The 18,040-nt window shown below is 41.9% G+C and overlaps 1 protein-coding gene across 5 annotated transcripts in view; it reads left to right on the top strand.

Annotated features, from left to right (window-relative positions):
* Positions 1–18,040, top strand: part of CADM1 (cell adhesion molecule 1) — a 748,407-nt gene that overhangs the window by 641,566 nt on the left and 88,801 nt on the right. For 3 of the 5 annotated variants that reach the window (XR_003944063.1, XM_030221996.1, XM_030221995.1), the window contains exons 8-9: positions 4,787–4,959; positions 16,738–16,809. Coding sequence is in view for 4 of the 5 variants with exons in the window: in XM_030221996.1 (XP_030077856.1) it covers positions 4,787–4,959; positions 16,738–16,809 (245 nt within the window). In the remaining variant the exon portion in view is untranslated. The remainder of the gene's footprint in view (positions 1–4,786; positions 4,960–16,737; positions 16,810–18,040) is intronic. The other 2 variants (XM_030221998.1, XM_030221997.1) reach the window with 1 other exon arrangement.

The following is an 18,040-nucleotide window of genomic DNA, read 5'->3' as shown; positions in this document are numbered from 1 at the left end:
TGTTGATGTTTAATAGCAGATTGCATTCTGGGATATGTTGATTTCATTTACATCTGATATTGCACTCTGATGCAGGCATTCACTGAAACATGGTTGCATCGTCTAATTTTTGTCAATAAAATTCACCTTGGAACAGGTTGCATTCTTCAGTTTGCTTATGTACCTTTGCCTCTTTTGTGGATTCCTTCTGTGTTGTAAGCCATCATCAGACAGTCATAGAGTCCAAAAGAATCTCTGTGCTGTGTCTTATGTGGGAGCCTACTTGATAAGGGGGGAAACCCCTGCTGTCTTCTAATAACACTCACAATTCTCTCAATATGCCAGAAATGGATGACAGATACAGGCTGATAGTTGAAATGTACTGAAGCATCCAAAGTTAAATTTTTCAAATAGGGATTATAATTGATTATGCCTCCATCTCCAAAAAGTCTTCAAGAGAGCGATTCAGGATACCTAATATGTGTTTCTAAAACATTGGTAAAACCTTTTGTAACGTTAGATGGGCATGGGTCTAACAAGCAGTAGGTAGCGTATGATGCAGCCAAAATGTTTTTAAACAGTGAACAAAATGCCTTTAAAAAGCACCTACCCATATATTCTTACACTCACTTTTCCAAAGATTCATGCCCTTAACAATCTTCAACCTAAAATACAAAGCAAAATCTATCATGCACAAATAAAATCTCTCCTTTTGCCAACCCTTTGCCCAATAACTTAACTGTTACAATCAATTCTTTTGAACTATTCCCAGCTGCCTTAATTAGCCCCTTATAGAATTTCTGTTTTGCTGTAAGCATCTCAACCTAATATCGATTAGCTGCAAGCATCTCAACCTAATATCGATTAGCTGCAGCTTGACATTGCATCTTAGTAAGCCCATCACAGCATATAAAACAGATTCTCTCTATCTAACCAATCACTTTTGAGAGCATAATTCATTTGTAAACCAAGTAGCTCTTTGGAAAGGTTTATTGTTTTGAGGCTGTATAGTGCTACCTCATTCCAACATCTTTGTCATATCCTCATACCAATGTGTCGCTAATACATCTTCAGAGCCTTTTACTCATTCCTCTAATCAGTTCCTCATAACCTCAAAGACTTCTACATGAATTTACACTCTAATAGTCTTCAGGTCCTCCAAACCATGATTTGACCATTGAACATCCTCAGAACCCAACATCCTTAAACTCACCATCATTACTTAGCAGACTTAGTCAAACACCTTCTACCAAGGAAAATGGAAACCCCTGTGTGATGGAGCATATCTGATCATGCACATATAAACTGAAATCTTCAGTGACAAGTATATATGCTTACAATGCATTTCCAGTTTTCTTTGATTAAGGCCATAAATTAACAGTCCTGATATATGAGTAGCCTTAAATTGTACTTAAAAATATTCAGGATGTTCCAGAGTAATCTGTAATGTTGCCCACTTCTTAAAAAGTACTGCAACCCTACCTCCTCTCTTCTCAACCTAGATTTAAAATAATTTGATAGCCTGCTGGGCAGTTACACAGGAACATATAAAGTGATGACTGATAAAGACCATCAGGCTTATTTTCGAAAGAGAAGGGCGCCCATCTTTCGACATAAATCAGGAGATGGGCGTCCTTCTCTCAGGGTCGCCCAAATCGGCATAATCGAAAGCTGATTTTGGGCATCCTCAACTGCTTTCCATCACGGGGACAACCAAAGTTCACAGGAGTGTGTTGGCACCTTAGCGAAGGCGGGACTAGGGCGTGATTAAGAGATGGGCGTCCTCAGCCGATAATGGAAAAAAGAAGGGCGTCCCTGACGAGCACTTGGACGACTTTACTTGGTCCATTTTTTCTTGCGACCAAGCTTCAAAAAGGATGACCTCCCCTTACTCCCCCAGTGACCACCAACCCCCTCCCACCCTAAAAAATAACTTTCAAAAATTTTTTTGCCAACCTCTATGCCAGCCTCAAATGTCATACCCATCTCCATGACAGCAGTATGCAGGTCCCTGGAGCAGTTTTAGTGGGTGCAGTGCACTTCAGGCAGGCGGACCCAGGCCCATTCCCCCCCCCCCCCACCTGTTACACTTGTGATGGTAAATGTATGCCCTCCAAAACCCAGCTGAAACCCACTGTACCCACATTTAGGTGCCCCCCTTCACCCCTTAGGGCTATGCTAGTGGTGTACAGTTGTGGGGAGGGGGTTTTGGGGGGCTCAGCACCCAAGGTAAGGGAGCTATGCACCTGGGAGCAATTTGTGAAGTCCACTGCAGTGCCCCCTAGGGTGCCCGGTTGGTGTCCTGGCATGTGAGGGGGACCAGTGCACTATGAATTCTGGCTCCTCCCGCGACCAAAGGCCTTGGATTTGGTTGTTTTTGAGATGGGCGTCCTCGGTTTTTTATTATGGCCGAAAACCGGGGATGACCATCTCTAAGGTCGACCTAAACGTTGAGATTTGGGCATCTCCGACCGTATTATCTAAACGAAAGATAGCCGCCCATCTTGTTTCGATAATACGGGTTTCCCCACCCCTTCGCAGGGGCCGTCCTGCGAGGACGCCCTCATGAAAACTTGGGCACCCCGTTTGATTATGCCCCTCCACATGACCCATCCAGTCTGCCTGTCCACACCAGCCACTGTAGCCACCCCTCCCCCAGATGGGAGGAAAGTATTTGTAAAGACTGCGAAGTATCTTTGCTTGCAAGATTATATAACCTCAAAGTCCTATTATGTACAGAGTGGATATTTGAAAGCAGGCTGTTTCATCTTTTTCCTTCTCAATTGATGACATACTAATGGTGTAAAAGATCTGTAATGGTTCATTAATGACCAACTCATGAATATGTAACTCACCCCATAATTCTAAATATATTACTGTACCTGATCTTCTGATCGTATTTCCAGCATATCTTAACATCAGGACTTATGGAAGGATGACGTACTGACCCCCAAATGGCTACCAATGACGGGGCAGCCCAGCATGGTCTCCACCAATCTTTTGTATGGTCTGAAATCTGTCTATTAGCAGCATGGGCTGAGGGGAAAAGGTTCTGTGGGTGACATCAAGGGGTTTAGATTCCAGGATCAGGCTCAGTGTTTGACACTCTACCTAAACGGACCTCCATTCCTTATCTAAAACTTTCTAAGCATATTTTGTAATGAAGTGTGCCTAAATTTAAAATGGACATGATTATGGGTGGGGAAATGAGTGTTTTGTGGGTGTTCTAAAATTTACGCACATAGTTATAGAATTAGGCGCTGGGATATCAACTAACCATATTCTATATACCATGTCTAAATCTAGGCACCGCTTATAGAATTCACTAAGGCAAAAATGTTTTCCACACGGATTTTTTAGGCGCCTTATATAGAATCCCCCCCCCCCCCCCCCCAGTGTGCCTTCTTTCAAAAGTGTACGCACTCAATGACTTTGCTCCCATGACAAAGAAACGGCCAAACAAAATTGAATGACATGGGAAACAATAGGAAACCAAAATTTTCTGGCTGCCCATATTTATCTTCTGGCTTTACACAGAAACTGAGCTGCACAGTTCTTCAATGTCTGAAGTCACTTGATTTGTAATTGAGGAAGACCTGCGTAAATCATGTTACAATAGTCTAGTCGAGAAATAAACAGAGCATGCAGGGCAATATGTAAGGAGTTGTGATCAAGGATTGAACAAACTGAAAGCAATAAATAAAATGAAAACCTCTGAAATTTGTTTAGAAAAGGATAATTGTGAGTGAAACCAGTCTCCCAATTAGCGAAGAAAAGGTACAGGCTTATTAGGGAGGTCAAAGAGAATTGGAGAAATAGTCAGTTGAAGCAAGGAGCCAGAGATCCAACAAATTAGTCATATTTTCTGGGTTTAATTTCAGTTATAGAATAGCATAAGTTAGTATTTATGTGCCAACATGTAGGCATGGCTTGTGTAAATGACTGAGACTAAATGTTGCTGTTCTGCATATAGCAATCTTAGCACTTAAGTGCTGGGAATGCTTCTCCCACTTCTACGCTCCCCTTGCAGTACACACTCATGCTAAGATTCTAGTATAGTGACTAAGAGGTCTTTTTATTAAGCTGCAGTAAAAGTGGCCTGCAGAAGTGTGGGCTCGTGTTTTTGGTGCTCGCCGAGCCATTTTATACCTGTCTGGGAAAAAGAGCAATTTTTTTAATGGGCTGGAAAATGGGGTATGTGTTAAAATTAAAACTCGTGCACACCTGTTTACAGTCTGAGCCCTTACTGCCTCCAATTGATCTATTGATCTAGCTGTAAGGGCTCATGTGCTACACATGTGATAACTGTTCAGTGCGCCAACTGCCAATTACTGCTGGAAACACCGCACACGATAGAAAATTTTAAAAAATAATTTCTACTGTCGGAATGAGTGTGCGCCAAATCCGAAATTGCCACCAGGTGGCGTGCTAGCCTGGCAGTAGTCTTGTTTTGGCACACATTGCATGTGCGTAGGCCCTACCGCAGCTTAGTAAAAGGGCCCCTAAGTGCAGTTATGCACGTAACTGCAAATTAATACAAATTAGCACCAATCCACATCAATGTTTGCCAATTATTTGTTGTTAGTGCCAATTAATGCCTAGTTTACCAATTCATTTACGAGTGTAACTGCCAGTAGTCTATAATCCAAGCCTGCAATTGAGTGTGAAAATGTGTGCAGAAGTTTATAGAATTAGGGTGCAGAAGTTTGAATTAGTCCAAATATGATCTTTACAGAAAACTATTGCTGTCTGGTAGCCAACAGGTGGCAAAATGAGACTTTTATGGTGTTTTTTCTTCTCTCCTCAGACCCGACCACATAAACTGGATAAGAGTAGATGATGACCTACCAGCGCACGCTATTGTGTCGGGCATCAAGCTGCTCATCAACAATCTAAACAAAACGGATAATGGCACATACCGGTGTGGTGCCTCTAATGCAGTGGGCGACTCGCATGCTGACTACAAGCTGTATGTATACGGTATGTGAGAAGCCAAATCATATGCAAGTAATGCCCCAAAGCACAGTTGCTTGACAGCAGCATTCTCAAAATAAGCTTTTTAGTTCAGGGCTGCTGAGAGACAAAGCCGGGCCCAGAGCAACCCCCTCCCCCCCCCCCCCCCCCCCCCCCCCAGGCCTGCTTACTTGTCTCTTCTCCTGCTCCACTCTGTTGCTCTGTACAGGTTCTTTTTCCTGTTGTGTTCAAACAGGAAGTACTTCATATTGGAGGCGGGATGTAGCAGGAAGAAGGACCTGTGGCTGGCAGAGCAGAGTTAACGCGATAGCACGATAACTCTGCTGTGTGGCGTACAAGACCAGAAGAGCCATGCTAACGCCAGGTGGGCACTGGACCTCCCTTGTAGGCCAGGCCCTGGGGGATTTTGCCCCCCCCCCCCTCCGCCCACTCCTCTCGGCGGCCCTGTTTTAATTTACTTTTGTTTGTGGGAGGAGAGGGGATTGGTATTTCCATGCAGTAACGCTTGAACTAGGATAGCATCCCATCATCACCTCATGCAGTTTGGAGAGCACCTTTCTTTGTCTTGTTTATCTCATATCTCTCCTTAATCAGTGCAGGTTTTATTGCCAGATCTTCTCTCTCCTACTCTCCCTAAGTTATTACCCTGGATCTGAGCAGCAGCATCTGGCTGCGTGAAGGTGGGGGTGGGGCAGGGATGTACGGCAAGCCACTCGCATTCTGTGAAACTGGCCTCCAACTCACTAATTTTATTTCTTTCTCATGATTGCAGAGTAACAGAAAATTTTTTTAATATCTATTCTTTTGCTATGAATCAGATTTCTTATATTTTTTTTCAGGAGCTTTGTTCTACTTTACAATAAAAGAAAGTGAGAGTTTGTGGGCTAAAATGCCTGTTGGCATTACAGAGAATATTTACTGGGCTTGAGATAAGATATTCCCTTCTCAGTTTTCCCAGTATTCTACATCTATTAAGTCCTCAGATTCTGATCCCATGAGTCTTGGAAATTAAGTAGGGTCATGTTTGCTCAGTATTTGGATAAGATGACTCCAAAAAAGTGCTGAAAGAGATGCTGATGGCTTGGTAGGAGGCACACTTTCTTCTGACCAGATGTCCCTGGGTGGATTTTGCAGGCTCAGTTAGCAAGCTACGTTTTCCTAAGGTAGAAGGATACATAGAAGTGTATTTTCAAACCACTTAGACTTACAAAGATACGTGGAGACATATTTTCAAAGCACTTAGACTTACAAAGTTTCATAGTAACCTATGGAACTTTGTAAGCCTAAGTGCTTTGAAAATGAGCCCCTTAGTCCAATTGCAGTGTGAGTGTGTTTCTATCCTTTACTGTTAGTTCCTTTTCTATCTATATTTATTTTTATTGTGTTTGTGAATTGCCTAGACCAGTGGTTCCCAAACCTGGTCTTGGAGGCACCCCATCCAGTCAGGTTTTCAGGATACCCACAATGAATATTCATGAGAGAGATTTGCATGCGGTGGAGGAGTCCATGCATATCTCTCTCATGAATATTCATTGTGGGTATCCTGAAAACCTAACTGACTGGGGTGCCTCCAGGACCAGGTTTGAGAACCACAGTGGAGTTGGAGGAGTGGACTAATGGTTAGTGCAGCGGGCTTTGATCCTGGCGACCTGGGTTTGATTCCCACTGCAACGGCTTTGATCTTGGCGACCTGGGTTTGATTCCCACTGCAACTCCTTGTAACCTTGGGTAAGTCAATTAACTCTCCATTGCCCCAGGTACAAAAACAACTTAGATTGTGAGCCCTCTAGGGACAGAGAAAGTACCAGTGTATAATAGTGCTACATCTAGTAGCACTACAGAAATGTTTAGTAGTAGTAGTAGACATAGTATTTCCAAATTAGGCGATAAATTCACAAATATAAAAACACCTGATATGTTGCTGAATTGCTGACCATAGATTACCAGACTCTGGTTTTCAGTAGTCTGGATATATAAACAATCACTTAATTCAGTTAACAATACACTTCTTTGGAAAACAGTGAAATATTAGAAATTTGCAAAAGATTTTAGCAAGGTAACTTAAGCTGCAAAATAAGTGCAGGGTTTGTGGGGACTGAAGTACCCACAGCACTAGCCAGCATTGTTAAAGGGTAACACCATAGGGGATTTACCTTTGTAAAATGCTTCCAGGCCCATACAAAGTACCCATGGACCTATAACCTCCCCGAGCATTGTGATCTTTTCCCCACTGGTACAACTTTGGGTTTCCATAAATGTGTAGAACAAAGACCCTTTCTTCCTCAGTTGTGTATGTATGTTAGAGCTTTGAAAGGCTCTTCAAGCACAGTTACACAATTGTCTTCAGTAGGCTTTTTTGATTCATCTTTATAATTTCATCTAGACAGGTCCGGGGAAACAAGAAATTAGCATCGTTCATGATAAGTGAATTACCAAACAGCTACTGGAAATGGAAAATTCTCCTTTTAAAGCATGAATGAATTTTCTGAGACCTTGATAGGAAAACACAATGGGAAATGTTGATTGTTTTACTGTACCTAGGTATGCGACACCAAAAGATCTCACTTCTCCAGTGTTCAAGGTAGCTTACAGCCTTTTAAATCAAGTTAAATAAATCCCTGCCCCAAAAGCGCAGAATTGAAGCCAGTATTTGAGGCAATAGTAGTGATCTACCCATTGTCATAAGACACATTTGTGCAGAAATGCATGCTCTAAGTCTCCATCATATACAGGTTGGTTGTATTTGTATTTGTTGGGAGTATCCTGCAAACCTAGCTGGCTGCAAAGTTCCTAAGGCAGGTTTGGTAGGCCCTATTCTGTAGACTGCCAGAATATGAACTCTCCTGACCAGATACAATTTAGTGAGTAAAACAATCCAAACTCCGTATCTCTTAATACGGTGATGGCACCCATCAGCTTAGTTGATTTACTTTTTTTTTTTTTAATAAACCCCAGATAGAGGTTGCTTTCCAAATGATTAACAAAAGAATGAGTATCACAGTACTGCTCTAAAATATCGGAATAGGTAGAAAACTAAATCCACAATAATCCCAAAACAATTCTACAATTGACTATGAGTGTTCAAGGGTAGATGGAAATCAATTGAAAAAAGGTGGAGAAAAAAAAGACCTCAGTGAAAACCGGATACACCTCTTGTAAAGGACACACCCTTTTAAATAGAGAGGGAACCTCTTAGTCTTTTAAAAAAACTCCACTTCATTAACTTCATATTCATAATGCCATCTCACCCTTATAACATTCATACAGGGCGGACACGCAATGCTTCATATCAAAAAAGTCCAAAGTTTAAAGATTACTTATCTTGGACAGTGATTATTTCCATCTATGCAACTTCACGAAGTATTTTCTTTTGTTTCTCTTTATCTTATCTTTTAATAATTCCCGACAGGGAAACCCTGTTTCGCCACTGTCCGGCTGCTTCAGGGGAAAATATGTTAATTCAACACCTCCAAGAGCAATTGACTCGCCAGTATATCACAGTACTGCCCCATTCCTTACTTACACTGTTCTGAAGAGAAAGCTACATCCGAAGTCTCTACTTTATGATTTCATTTCATTGTTTAGGCCATCCTGAAACAACTCAGCATAAGTGACATAAAAGCATTCATAAAATACATAAAGGGCCCCTTTTACCAAGTGCGGCAAAAGGGGGCCTGCGTTGGCGTCAGCGTGTATTTTTGATGTGCACTGAGGCCCCCTTTTACCACAATGGGTAAAAGGGAAGTCCCCTTTTTAAAGAAATGGCCATGCGGCAAGTGAAGCACTTGCTGCGTGGCCATTTGGGGGGGAGCCCTTACCACCACCCATTGAGATGGCGGTAACTAGGCATCATACAGCACTGCCCGATTGCTGCTGGGTACACACTGGCGCTACAAAAAATATATATATTTTTGTTACACTAGATATGATGGTGCACTGGGGGTGGGAAGTACCGCTGGGCTCCTTTTTAGCGAGCGGTAAGCCCGCATTGGGTTTACCGACGCTTTGTAAAAGGGCCCCAAAGTGCAATCACCAACAAATATTAAAAAAAAAATCATCCAGATTCCAGAGTGGAGGAGTGGTCTATTGGTTAGAACAATGGGCTGAGACTCGGGGAAGCCAGGTTCAAATCCATTCCTACTATGGTTCCTTGTGATCATGGGCAAGTTCATTAACCCTCCATTGCTTCCAATATAAACTTACACTGTAAGTCTTTCAGGGATCGGAAAATACCTATTGTACCTGAACATAATCTTATCTTGTTCTCCAGTCTGTATGACTGAAAGAGCAGAACATAAGCACGATACTAAATTAAATTATCTATCCTCCTGTTGTGTTGTACTTAGAGCCCAGCATTATTCTTTAATTTTGTAGTTTTGTTTAAAATGTGTATAAACCTTGTTTTGCATGGCCCTCCCCCAAAATCTAAATAAAAATCTAGCCTCGATGTAGGACATGATTTCTGGGATAAGGGACATTCACACAGTTTAGAACAACTCCACACCCTGAGTGTTGTTGCACACCAGAAAAATTGACTTTACTAAAGAAGAAATCAGCAAATCAGTTTAAAAAAAAAAAAAAATGTGTGTGTGGTGGTGGTGGTGGTGGTGGGGGGGGGGGGGGGTGCACAGCATAAAAGAAACAGTCCACAACTGCAAAACCCATATAATATCATTTTTTATGCCACTTGAGAAAGCTGTAGGGATTTTGGGACTCTCTGGGACTTTTCTTTAGGCTTCTGTGTCTCTAGAATCCTTTTAGAACCTTTCAAAATACATGTGAGATGTCCTTCACCTTGAGACAGACCAGGGTATTCCAGGGTCTTCAGATCTCTGGCTTCCAGAGTAAAGAGCCCCTCCTGAACCTCTTTACCCTTCTTAGACAGTGGAAAAGGGAAAGACCATCCTTTACCCACTTGGAACCCTCTAGTTCTACCACTGCTTCCCCCTTCCTTTCCCTGGAACCTAAGAGAGCTACAGCACCTGCTTACCTCCCTTCACTCTTTTCAGATCATTCCACCCCAGTGGGAACCGGAAGGCACTTCTACTTCTAGAGATTGGTAGCCAGAAAATTTGTGTGTCACTTTTTCCAGTTTTCTTTTCCTTTCCAGAACAAAGTTGTCGAATGTGCACTCTTTGCAAAAGTGTGTGCACAATGTGCAAAGAAGGCACACACTTCTTAAACAGTACACACTCCTTCATGATAGTGTGTGTATGTGCACTGATTCACACATGTATAATGGTTCATGCATGCATATGCTATTAGGAAAGAGTGTTCACTCTTTGCCCATAGTGTGCACAAACAGCCCATCCCTTCCTACCGCTGACCAGCTCCGTGGAGCATGGAGGGCTGCAGCCCCTTACCACTTCCCTAGCTTCTGGGTAACATCTTTTTCACTTATGCTTGTTGAGTAACCTAAATAGTCTCTGACCACTTGATCCACCATGGAGGGGATGGGCTAACACATTATTCATGATAACTCAGAGATTGATAATCCTCCCCTTTCCTGAAAGTACTCTGTTTAGTACATTGGCATAGTCTTCATCTTTAGAAGAAGGCTGGCTTTAGGCTTTTGCAAGCAGCACACATAACTAAAAGCAATTTTCCCTGTAGTCTATGGCTGAAGTGGGATTTGGACCCCACTCTCTTGTTCCTCACCAAACAAGACCCTGGTCAAAAACAAACATGGGAGGGGGAGTCTACCTCTATACAGTACTCAACTAATTCTGAAACAAAAACAACCATGCAGATATTTGAGTAAATTAGATACATCCCCTATAAGAACCTTAGAATATCACTCAGCTGCTTGCAAAAAGCATGACATATCTTGACAATGAACTTTAGGCAAGAGGTTGTCCAAAATTATAGATGTAAATCATGTTAAACTCAACGCCTACAAAAAGAGCCATGCAGATATTTGAGTAATTTGGATTCATCCCCAATAAGAACCTCAGAATATCACTCACCTGCTTGCAAAAAGGATGACATATCTTGACAATGAACTTTAGGCGAGAGGTTGTCTAAAATTATAGATGTATTCTTGTAAATCACGTTAAACTCAAAGCTTGTCCTGGAAAAGACATGGAAAACATTATATTTCACATGATTCCTGACAATAGTTATTTGGCAATTATACTCCATCTGATTTATATTCCTAAAGCTTTGTAAGATTCAGAGTAGCATTTCTTGAGGACACTTGCACTCCTCTCTTCTCTGTGTATGCTAAAGATTCAATAGTGTTTTGATTTGGGGTTTTTTTTGTTTTTGAATTTTGATAAAATCAGATTAATCCTAGTGCCACAGCCAAACTCCAGCACAAACTGTACAGTCTGACCTGCCAAAATTTCCCTAAGCCAGGCTTAGAGTGATGTTTGAAGCCCTGCCAAAGGTCCCCCACTAAACAAGTGAACTCATGATAGAGTTGGGAGTCTTGTGCAAAAGAAAGGGGTGTGCGATTAAGGTTCCCGGGTCTCCTGCTTCTACATAGATCCTTTTCTTCTGCTGAATTCCCAAGTGGAGCGCATATCTCTCTGGAAGTTGCACTGAGCACAATAAAGGTGTGCAGCATAATTAAAGGTTTGCTGCATTAATTAGGAGCCCACAAGCTCTCTGTGAGATGAAAGGAATACCAGATGTGGCAGTGATGTGAAGTTGGCATGCTTTAGATAAAATTTAAAAATCAAAAGCCTGGGAATCATTTTATGTTCCATCACTGCAAAATGAGTCTTTAGTTCAAAGTCTTGTCAATTCCTTTTCAAAACTCAGCTTGATCACTATAGTGTTGAGGGCCTAATATTTCTCCCTTTAACCCCTCTGCACCCTCTAAGTCATTTCTATGAGCAAATCTTATATGAAGCCTGAAACTAATGGAAAACCTTAAGCTAAAGAAGAGATTATTAAAGCCCAAATACAACTGAAAAATATAGCATTTGATTTCAAAAGAACACATAGAAGGGGTAGAAGGCATACATAAGCAACGAGGCAGCCCCCTTGTAAAATTATTTTATGAAAACTAGAAGGTCACACTTTATAGACACAGCTAGTGAGAACTCCTTGTGAAGAAGTTGGCGGCTTATCTTTGATTCTTCCAGGAACAGACTTTGGGGGCAAATCTATAACCAGGTGTCTCCTTTTAAGTACCCGGATGTCACACAATAAGAGGCTCTTCTATAATGGCATCTGACTGCCCCAGGTACTTTTATAAAATGCTAGCGTAAACTAGCATGTGATACATTATATTTACAGTTACAGCAGCTGTAAACCTGCTGAATAACACAATATTCTGTAAGTTGTGCATGTAAGTGGGAGGCACGCCTTTGTCTTGCCCATGTGAACACCCCTTATATTTACATGCTATCCCCTAGATTCTATAAATGGCAGCTAAAGTTGCTTGTGCAAATCTGCATGCGTAGCCGATTATATGTGCAACTTAACGGGGGAGGGGGGGGGTTGGCGCCAGTTTCGTTTGGTGCCATATATAGAATCTGGCCCTATGCCTCTTACATGTTTCCTTAATAGAATAGCGCTTCGTTATTTTACTAGTACTTGCACACGAGAGTGTACACTTACCTGTGAAAGTACTAGTGTTCTGTAAATTTCTGTGCTCAAGGGGCATGTAACTGCAGGTGCCCAGTTATAGAATTGACCTATTTATGATCGTCAGAGAGTCACTTTCCCATGGTTCAGTTTTCCATACCCATAATTAGGTAATAACAATGGTAAAGATGTTCCTTCACTCCTCTCCACTTTGGATAATGCTAAGAACGCCAGAGTCTGGAATCTACTGGCAGGTCCTCTCTTCCAGTCCTTTAAAATATGCAAAGATGTTATTTGCATTAAACACAAGTCTGACATTTGTCATTTTCCCATATTGAATCAGTCACAGTGGAAGTCAAGGCACACAGGTAGACAAACTCTCCATGAGATATACTGGGATAAACACCAACAGGGTCAGTATTCAAAAAACTTGTGCAGTAGGGATGGGCAGTTTTTTACAAACGACAGAAGAAAGTCAATGGCATTTTCTTTCTTGTTTCTGTTGGGAAAACAAAAGCAAATCATGCCTACCTCAATCCCTGGTGATCCAGCGAGGGCCCATTGGTGTAGGAATGATGCCCACGCTCTCCTGCCCATGGCCATAGCTGCATCAAATATGACACTCATGACTTTTCACCCTAGCCTCGTGTATCACAAGATTAGGTTGCAGTTGCGACCATGGGCAGGAGCGAGTGGGCATTGCTTCCGTGCTGATGGTCTCCCATTTGACCACCAGAGATTGAGGTAGGCCTAGGGGGAGGAGATGGGAAGGGAGCCAAAAAAATATTTGTTGTGCATCATAATCCTGTGACAAAAAGAATGGGGTCCCCAAAACAAAGCAGAAATTTCCATAGACAGCACAGAAAACAACATAGAACACATTTTTCTGGCTGCCTGTCCCTATTATGCAGTTAGCATAGGGTGCGAGTCACAAAAGTCCTTTGATTTCAAAAGTTCACACTGCCTAATACACATACATTTTGAATGGACAACAAATAATCCAGCCAAAATATCAGTATATGATTTGGAGGAGCTAAGGGTGTTATAGGGGTGGGGCTAAGAGTTATCTGGATAGTGGCGAGAATTTGTGGTTTTCTGGGGGGGCATTTTACAAAGGTGCGGTAGCGATTTTTGCACATGCTAATGATTAGTGTACGCTAAATGCAAGAGACGCCCATAGAAATATATGGACGTCTCTAGTGTTTAGCACACGCTAAATTTTAGCGCGTGCTAAAAACGCTAGCACGCCTTTGTAAAAGGATCCCTGGGTCACATATTCAAATCCTACCTAAATAGATAGGGCCACCAAATATATCAAACATAAAGAGAAGTCCTCTATTTATCTTAATGGAGGGGGCTGGACCATTAAATATTGACCAATATTCCTGCTGTATTGTAAAATTAATAGTAATAAGTTTGTAGTTAGAAAACAAAACTCTTTACAACTTGCTTTCATTAGTAAGGAGTTGTGTTCCAGAGACATTAATGGCATTAATGAGTCTCAATATTTATATTTCACTTTATCATCAGAAAAAAATAATAATTCATAGAATAACATGGAGTATATCTTGACTTTGATGTTCATTGGTACCCTTTCTATTTGTTGGCGGAGAGTTAGTTCTGATTCCTGCTGGGTGTATTCATAGAAAAGCAAGATGAAGTTAGTGGCTCTGGAGAGAGCAAGAAAGAGAGAAAGCATGGGGGGAGGGTCTCATCTGCTGGTGCTTCTTACCAAGATTAAACTTTACAGGACCTTCCTCGCCCTTGTTCTACTCGCAACCTATGGAAGAATTAAGAATTTTCTGATGCTTACATGGAGGAAGGAGAGACAGCCCTAGTTGTTGTCAATGGACTTCTAATTTCTTCATAGTTAATTTTTCCTTCCATTTGTTTTTCTTTTTTTCTCTTTTTGCTTTTTTTTTTATTTGCAATTTGCAGAGAACTCTCTTCATAATGAAATGGTCTTTTTTCCCAGCTCTCCTCTGTCAGTAGTGACAACCGAGAGAGAGGATCTCTGCATTTACAGGGATGCAATGTTTGGTTTGGTTTATTGATTTGATGAGCCACCTTTCATTTTTATCTGTCAAAGCGATTTGCAGTAAAAGGCATCATAGAAAATTACAGTGATCATTAATGAGAGTGCAAAGACATAAAAACACAATCATCACAATTAATATAAAAACAGAGAGATCACACAAAACTAAGATGTATTCCTTTTCACTAGCCTACTAATTATTAAAGAAAAATGCACAAGAAAGCAGGCAAAGGCTGCATGTCAAGTCCCACTGAGTTCACTCCCTTGCCAAAGGCCAGTGAAGCAACCTTGTACTAAAGCGAGGTTAAGACAGAGTGTGCATGAAGGTAGGCAGCCTTAGAGTTCCATCCTGAAGGTAAGAAGTAGCAGAAGGCAGTGCCGCAGCTCACAGCACTAATGTTATGTTTTACTAAGCGGTGGTAAGGGGGTGGGGAAGGGCTGCTAGACCACCAGGTGGGGGGGGAGGGGGGTTGAGTCAGGGTACTTACCCATGGGCCACCAGGGACATCGGAGGGATGCTGAGAGGGGTAGGGGGGCTGGAGATCCACCAGATCTCTGCCCCCTCCCCAAACCTGGGTTGGGGGACCGGAGGTTCGCCGGACCTCCAGCCCCATTTCGCTTGGCTCGGGTAATTGGGGTCTGGTGTCTCATGGACCTCCAGCCCCTGTGTTTGACAGGTCTAGGCTTTTGACAGCCCAGACCTGTCAAACAAGTGCAAGAGGATTGTGCATAGGCACAATTCTCCCTCACTTCTACCCCATGATCAGAGAGAATTGCATGCTTAAATTTGCTATTTTTGGAGCGCTGTTTGGAACAGCGCAGGGCTTTTGATCATCTGCCTATCAGAGCCCGTGGCTCTTATTGACTTTATGCTGGGGGGGGGGGGGAAGAGGATTAGAGGGGGAAGTAATTAAGGATATGTGATTGCTTGGACTCTATGCTGGAAGAATAAGGGGAGGCAATCAATCCCTTGGTCTTTGATCTGAGGAAAGAAGGGGATCCATTGGGCTGTAAGTGGCCTCTGCAGCTTTGCTCCAGGTTGAAGTGAATAATGTTCCCCTTGATAACCTACTTTAAGCCATTTTGCAGTATTTAGTACTACTGCTAAAATGAATATTAAATATATTCATGCTAATATCCATAATAATATCTGCAACACTAGCAATGGCAAGTTTTACAATAGCCTTGTTAAATTTTTTTGCACAGCACATAAATTCCCTTTTTACAAATGTTGCCAATTGCACAGTGAAGCTTTTTTTGGCATTGGTTTTATTCCATATGCCCTTATATTGGCTTTTGTTTGATATACTATATTAACAATGGCAATCTGTACTCTTGTCAGAACATCTTGCTTGAAAAATGTAAATTCTACCATTAAAAACACTCATCTAAGAACAAGTAGAATTTAACCAGCAGACTAGGAGAACTATCCTACCCAGTCAAAATAGCAGAAAACTAATCAGGTGAATAGGAAATTAGTACATTTATAGGGTCAGAAGGCATTTTTTGAAAATATTCATAGTTCATGGGTACTTTTATTTGTCTACTCTGCACTGCTTTTCAAACTTTAAAAATGCAAGTACATTCACTTTGAAAATTGCCTTGGGGAAAAATAGCTGCAAATGCAGGTATTTTTTTCAACCAAAATAGCATGCATGCTTTTGAAATACAAAAGCATGCGTGGTGTTGTAGTCCTTATTCTCAGGAATGCCTCCACCCAGTGCAGGTAAAATCTGTACAGTATTCTCTGTGCACAGGGTTGTCAGTTTCACATAGCTTGTTACATGGTAAAATAATTGTTTTGCCTTTGAAAAATGCCTTTGAAAATTGACACGCTTAATGATTCAGGAAAGAGTTTTTAGTATTCATGAAAGATTGCATCTTTAAACATTTATAGCCCTGTAAAAGATTATTTTTGATCGGCCTACTTTCTTAAATTACTTTAATATTGTATCATAATACTGTGGTGATTAAAGATTTTTAACAAACAGCAAAACCTTTGGATATACAGCTACAGTATTTCGTGCTGAAAAACCATGGGAATTTCATTCACCGCTTTGCAATGGCATCAGTCAGCCACATTTGGTGTTCTTGTTTTTGTTTTGTTTTTTTTGTCTGGTCACATTAGATCATTATTCTGTTAAAGCTATGTTTTAGTATTTTTTTTTTAATTGAATTTTATTTCCCTTTTATTTTTGTTTTCTTTCATCCAGATCCCCCCACAACTCTCCCTCCTCCCACAACAACCACCACCACAACCACCACCATCCCCATCATCATCACAGGTATGGTACCTTCCATGGCCATTGAAGATGTCCTATGCCGCATGCTGTCTTCTGTGTGTTCTATAAAAACTTGGGCAAGGCTTGAGGGAACCCACCATTTTACCTGTTTCTTGTTGATTGGAACAGGCAAGGCGGTTAAACGATTTCAGTGAAATAAGCAAGGATGTGGTAGTTTTTTCCCCAGTTCCCTTAGACCAGGGGTGGGCAACCTTAAGGGCCGCATCCAGTCAGATTTTCAGGATTTTCCCAACGAATATGCATGAGATCTATTGCATGCACTGCCTCTGACTGGATTGCGACCCTTGAGGACAGAGGTTGCCCACCCCTGCCTTAGACTAATCATAGTGGTGTCACCAGGTTTCCAGGCACTAGAGATGTACATATATCAGTATGCAATTGGTTGTTAGTGCACCTTAAAATTTAGCGCATGCTAAATCAATTCACAGACATTAACCTGTGAATTAAGTCAAATAATGTAAGTTAAATAGTTTTAATATGCATTAAAATGTTTTAGTAAAACAAATGTTTGAAAAAAAAAAAAAACTGAAAACGTGAGGGAATAAAGGGGAAAAATGACCAAATGAACTAAACAGTTTTCCCAGTGCACATCTCTACCAGACCTGATATTCACAAATTTACCAAGCTCTGAAGAGAGTTACAGGTTACCAATTAATTATTTTGGATGACTGGGAAGAGGAGCAGGGGCCAGACTGACAATGATCTGGGCCCCCGGGACCCCACCACTGCCCCCACTACTGCCCACACCTTTGTTTATAGCACCCCCCCCCCCTGCCACACTAACAGCCCCCCCCCCCCCCCCAGGCTTACCTTGAAGAGCCCCTGGTGGTCTAGTGGCCTCTTCAGGAAACATTAAAAAAACTATTTATTACCTTCCCCGCACACCGCTGCTCTACCCCTCGCTGCAGCTTCTAAATGGCTGCTGAGACTTCCTATGGCAGTCTTGTGAGTCTTAGAAGCACATTTTTGAAGATGTGATGGTGCAGGACAAAGCAATTGGCAGGAAGAGTGGGGTTCTTTCCTGCCCCCAAAGAGACCGCAAGGCCCTTCCAAAGTAGGCCCACTGAGGCTTGGGGGCTGTAGTGTGCAGGGGGAGGGAGAGAGAGGCACTGGGTCCTTGGAACCAGTGCCCAGTTGCCCGTATGGTCAGTCCTCAACCTGAAGTAGAGGACCATAAAAGCAATCAATGTAGCCATTATTCATCAATCTTGAT

This window comes from Microcaecilia unicolor, chromosome 12, assembly GCF_901765095.1.
Source record: "Microcaecilia unicolor chromosome 12, aMicUni1.1, whole genome shotgun sequence".
NCBI classification, from domain to species: Eukaryota; Metazoa; Chordata; class Amphibia; order Gymnophiona; family Siphonopidae; genus Microcaecilia; species Microcaecilia unicolor.
The sequence above is the reverse complement of the archived record's forward strand: the minus strand, read 5'-3'. Positions and strand labels throughout refer to the sequence as shown.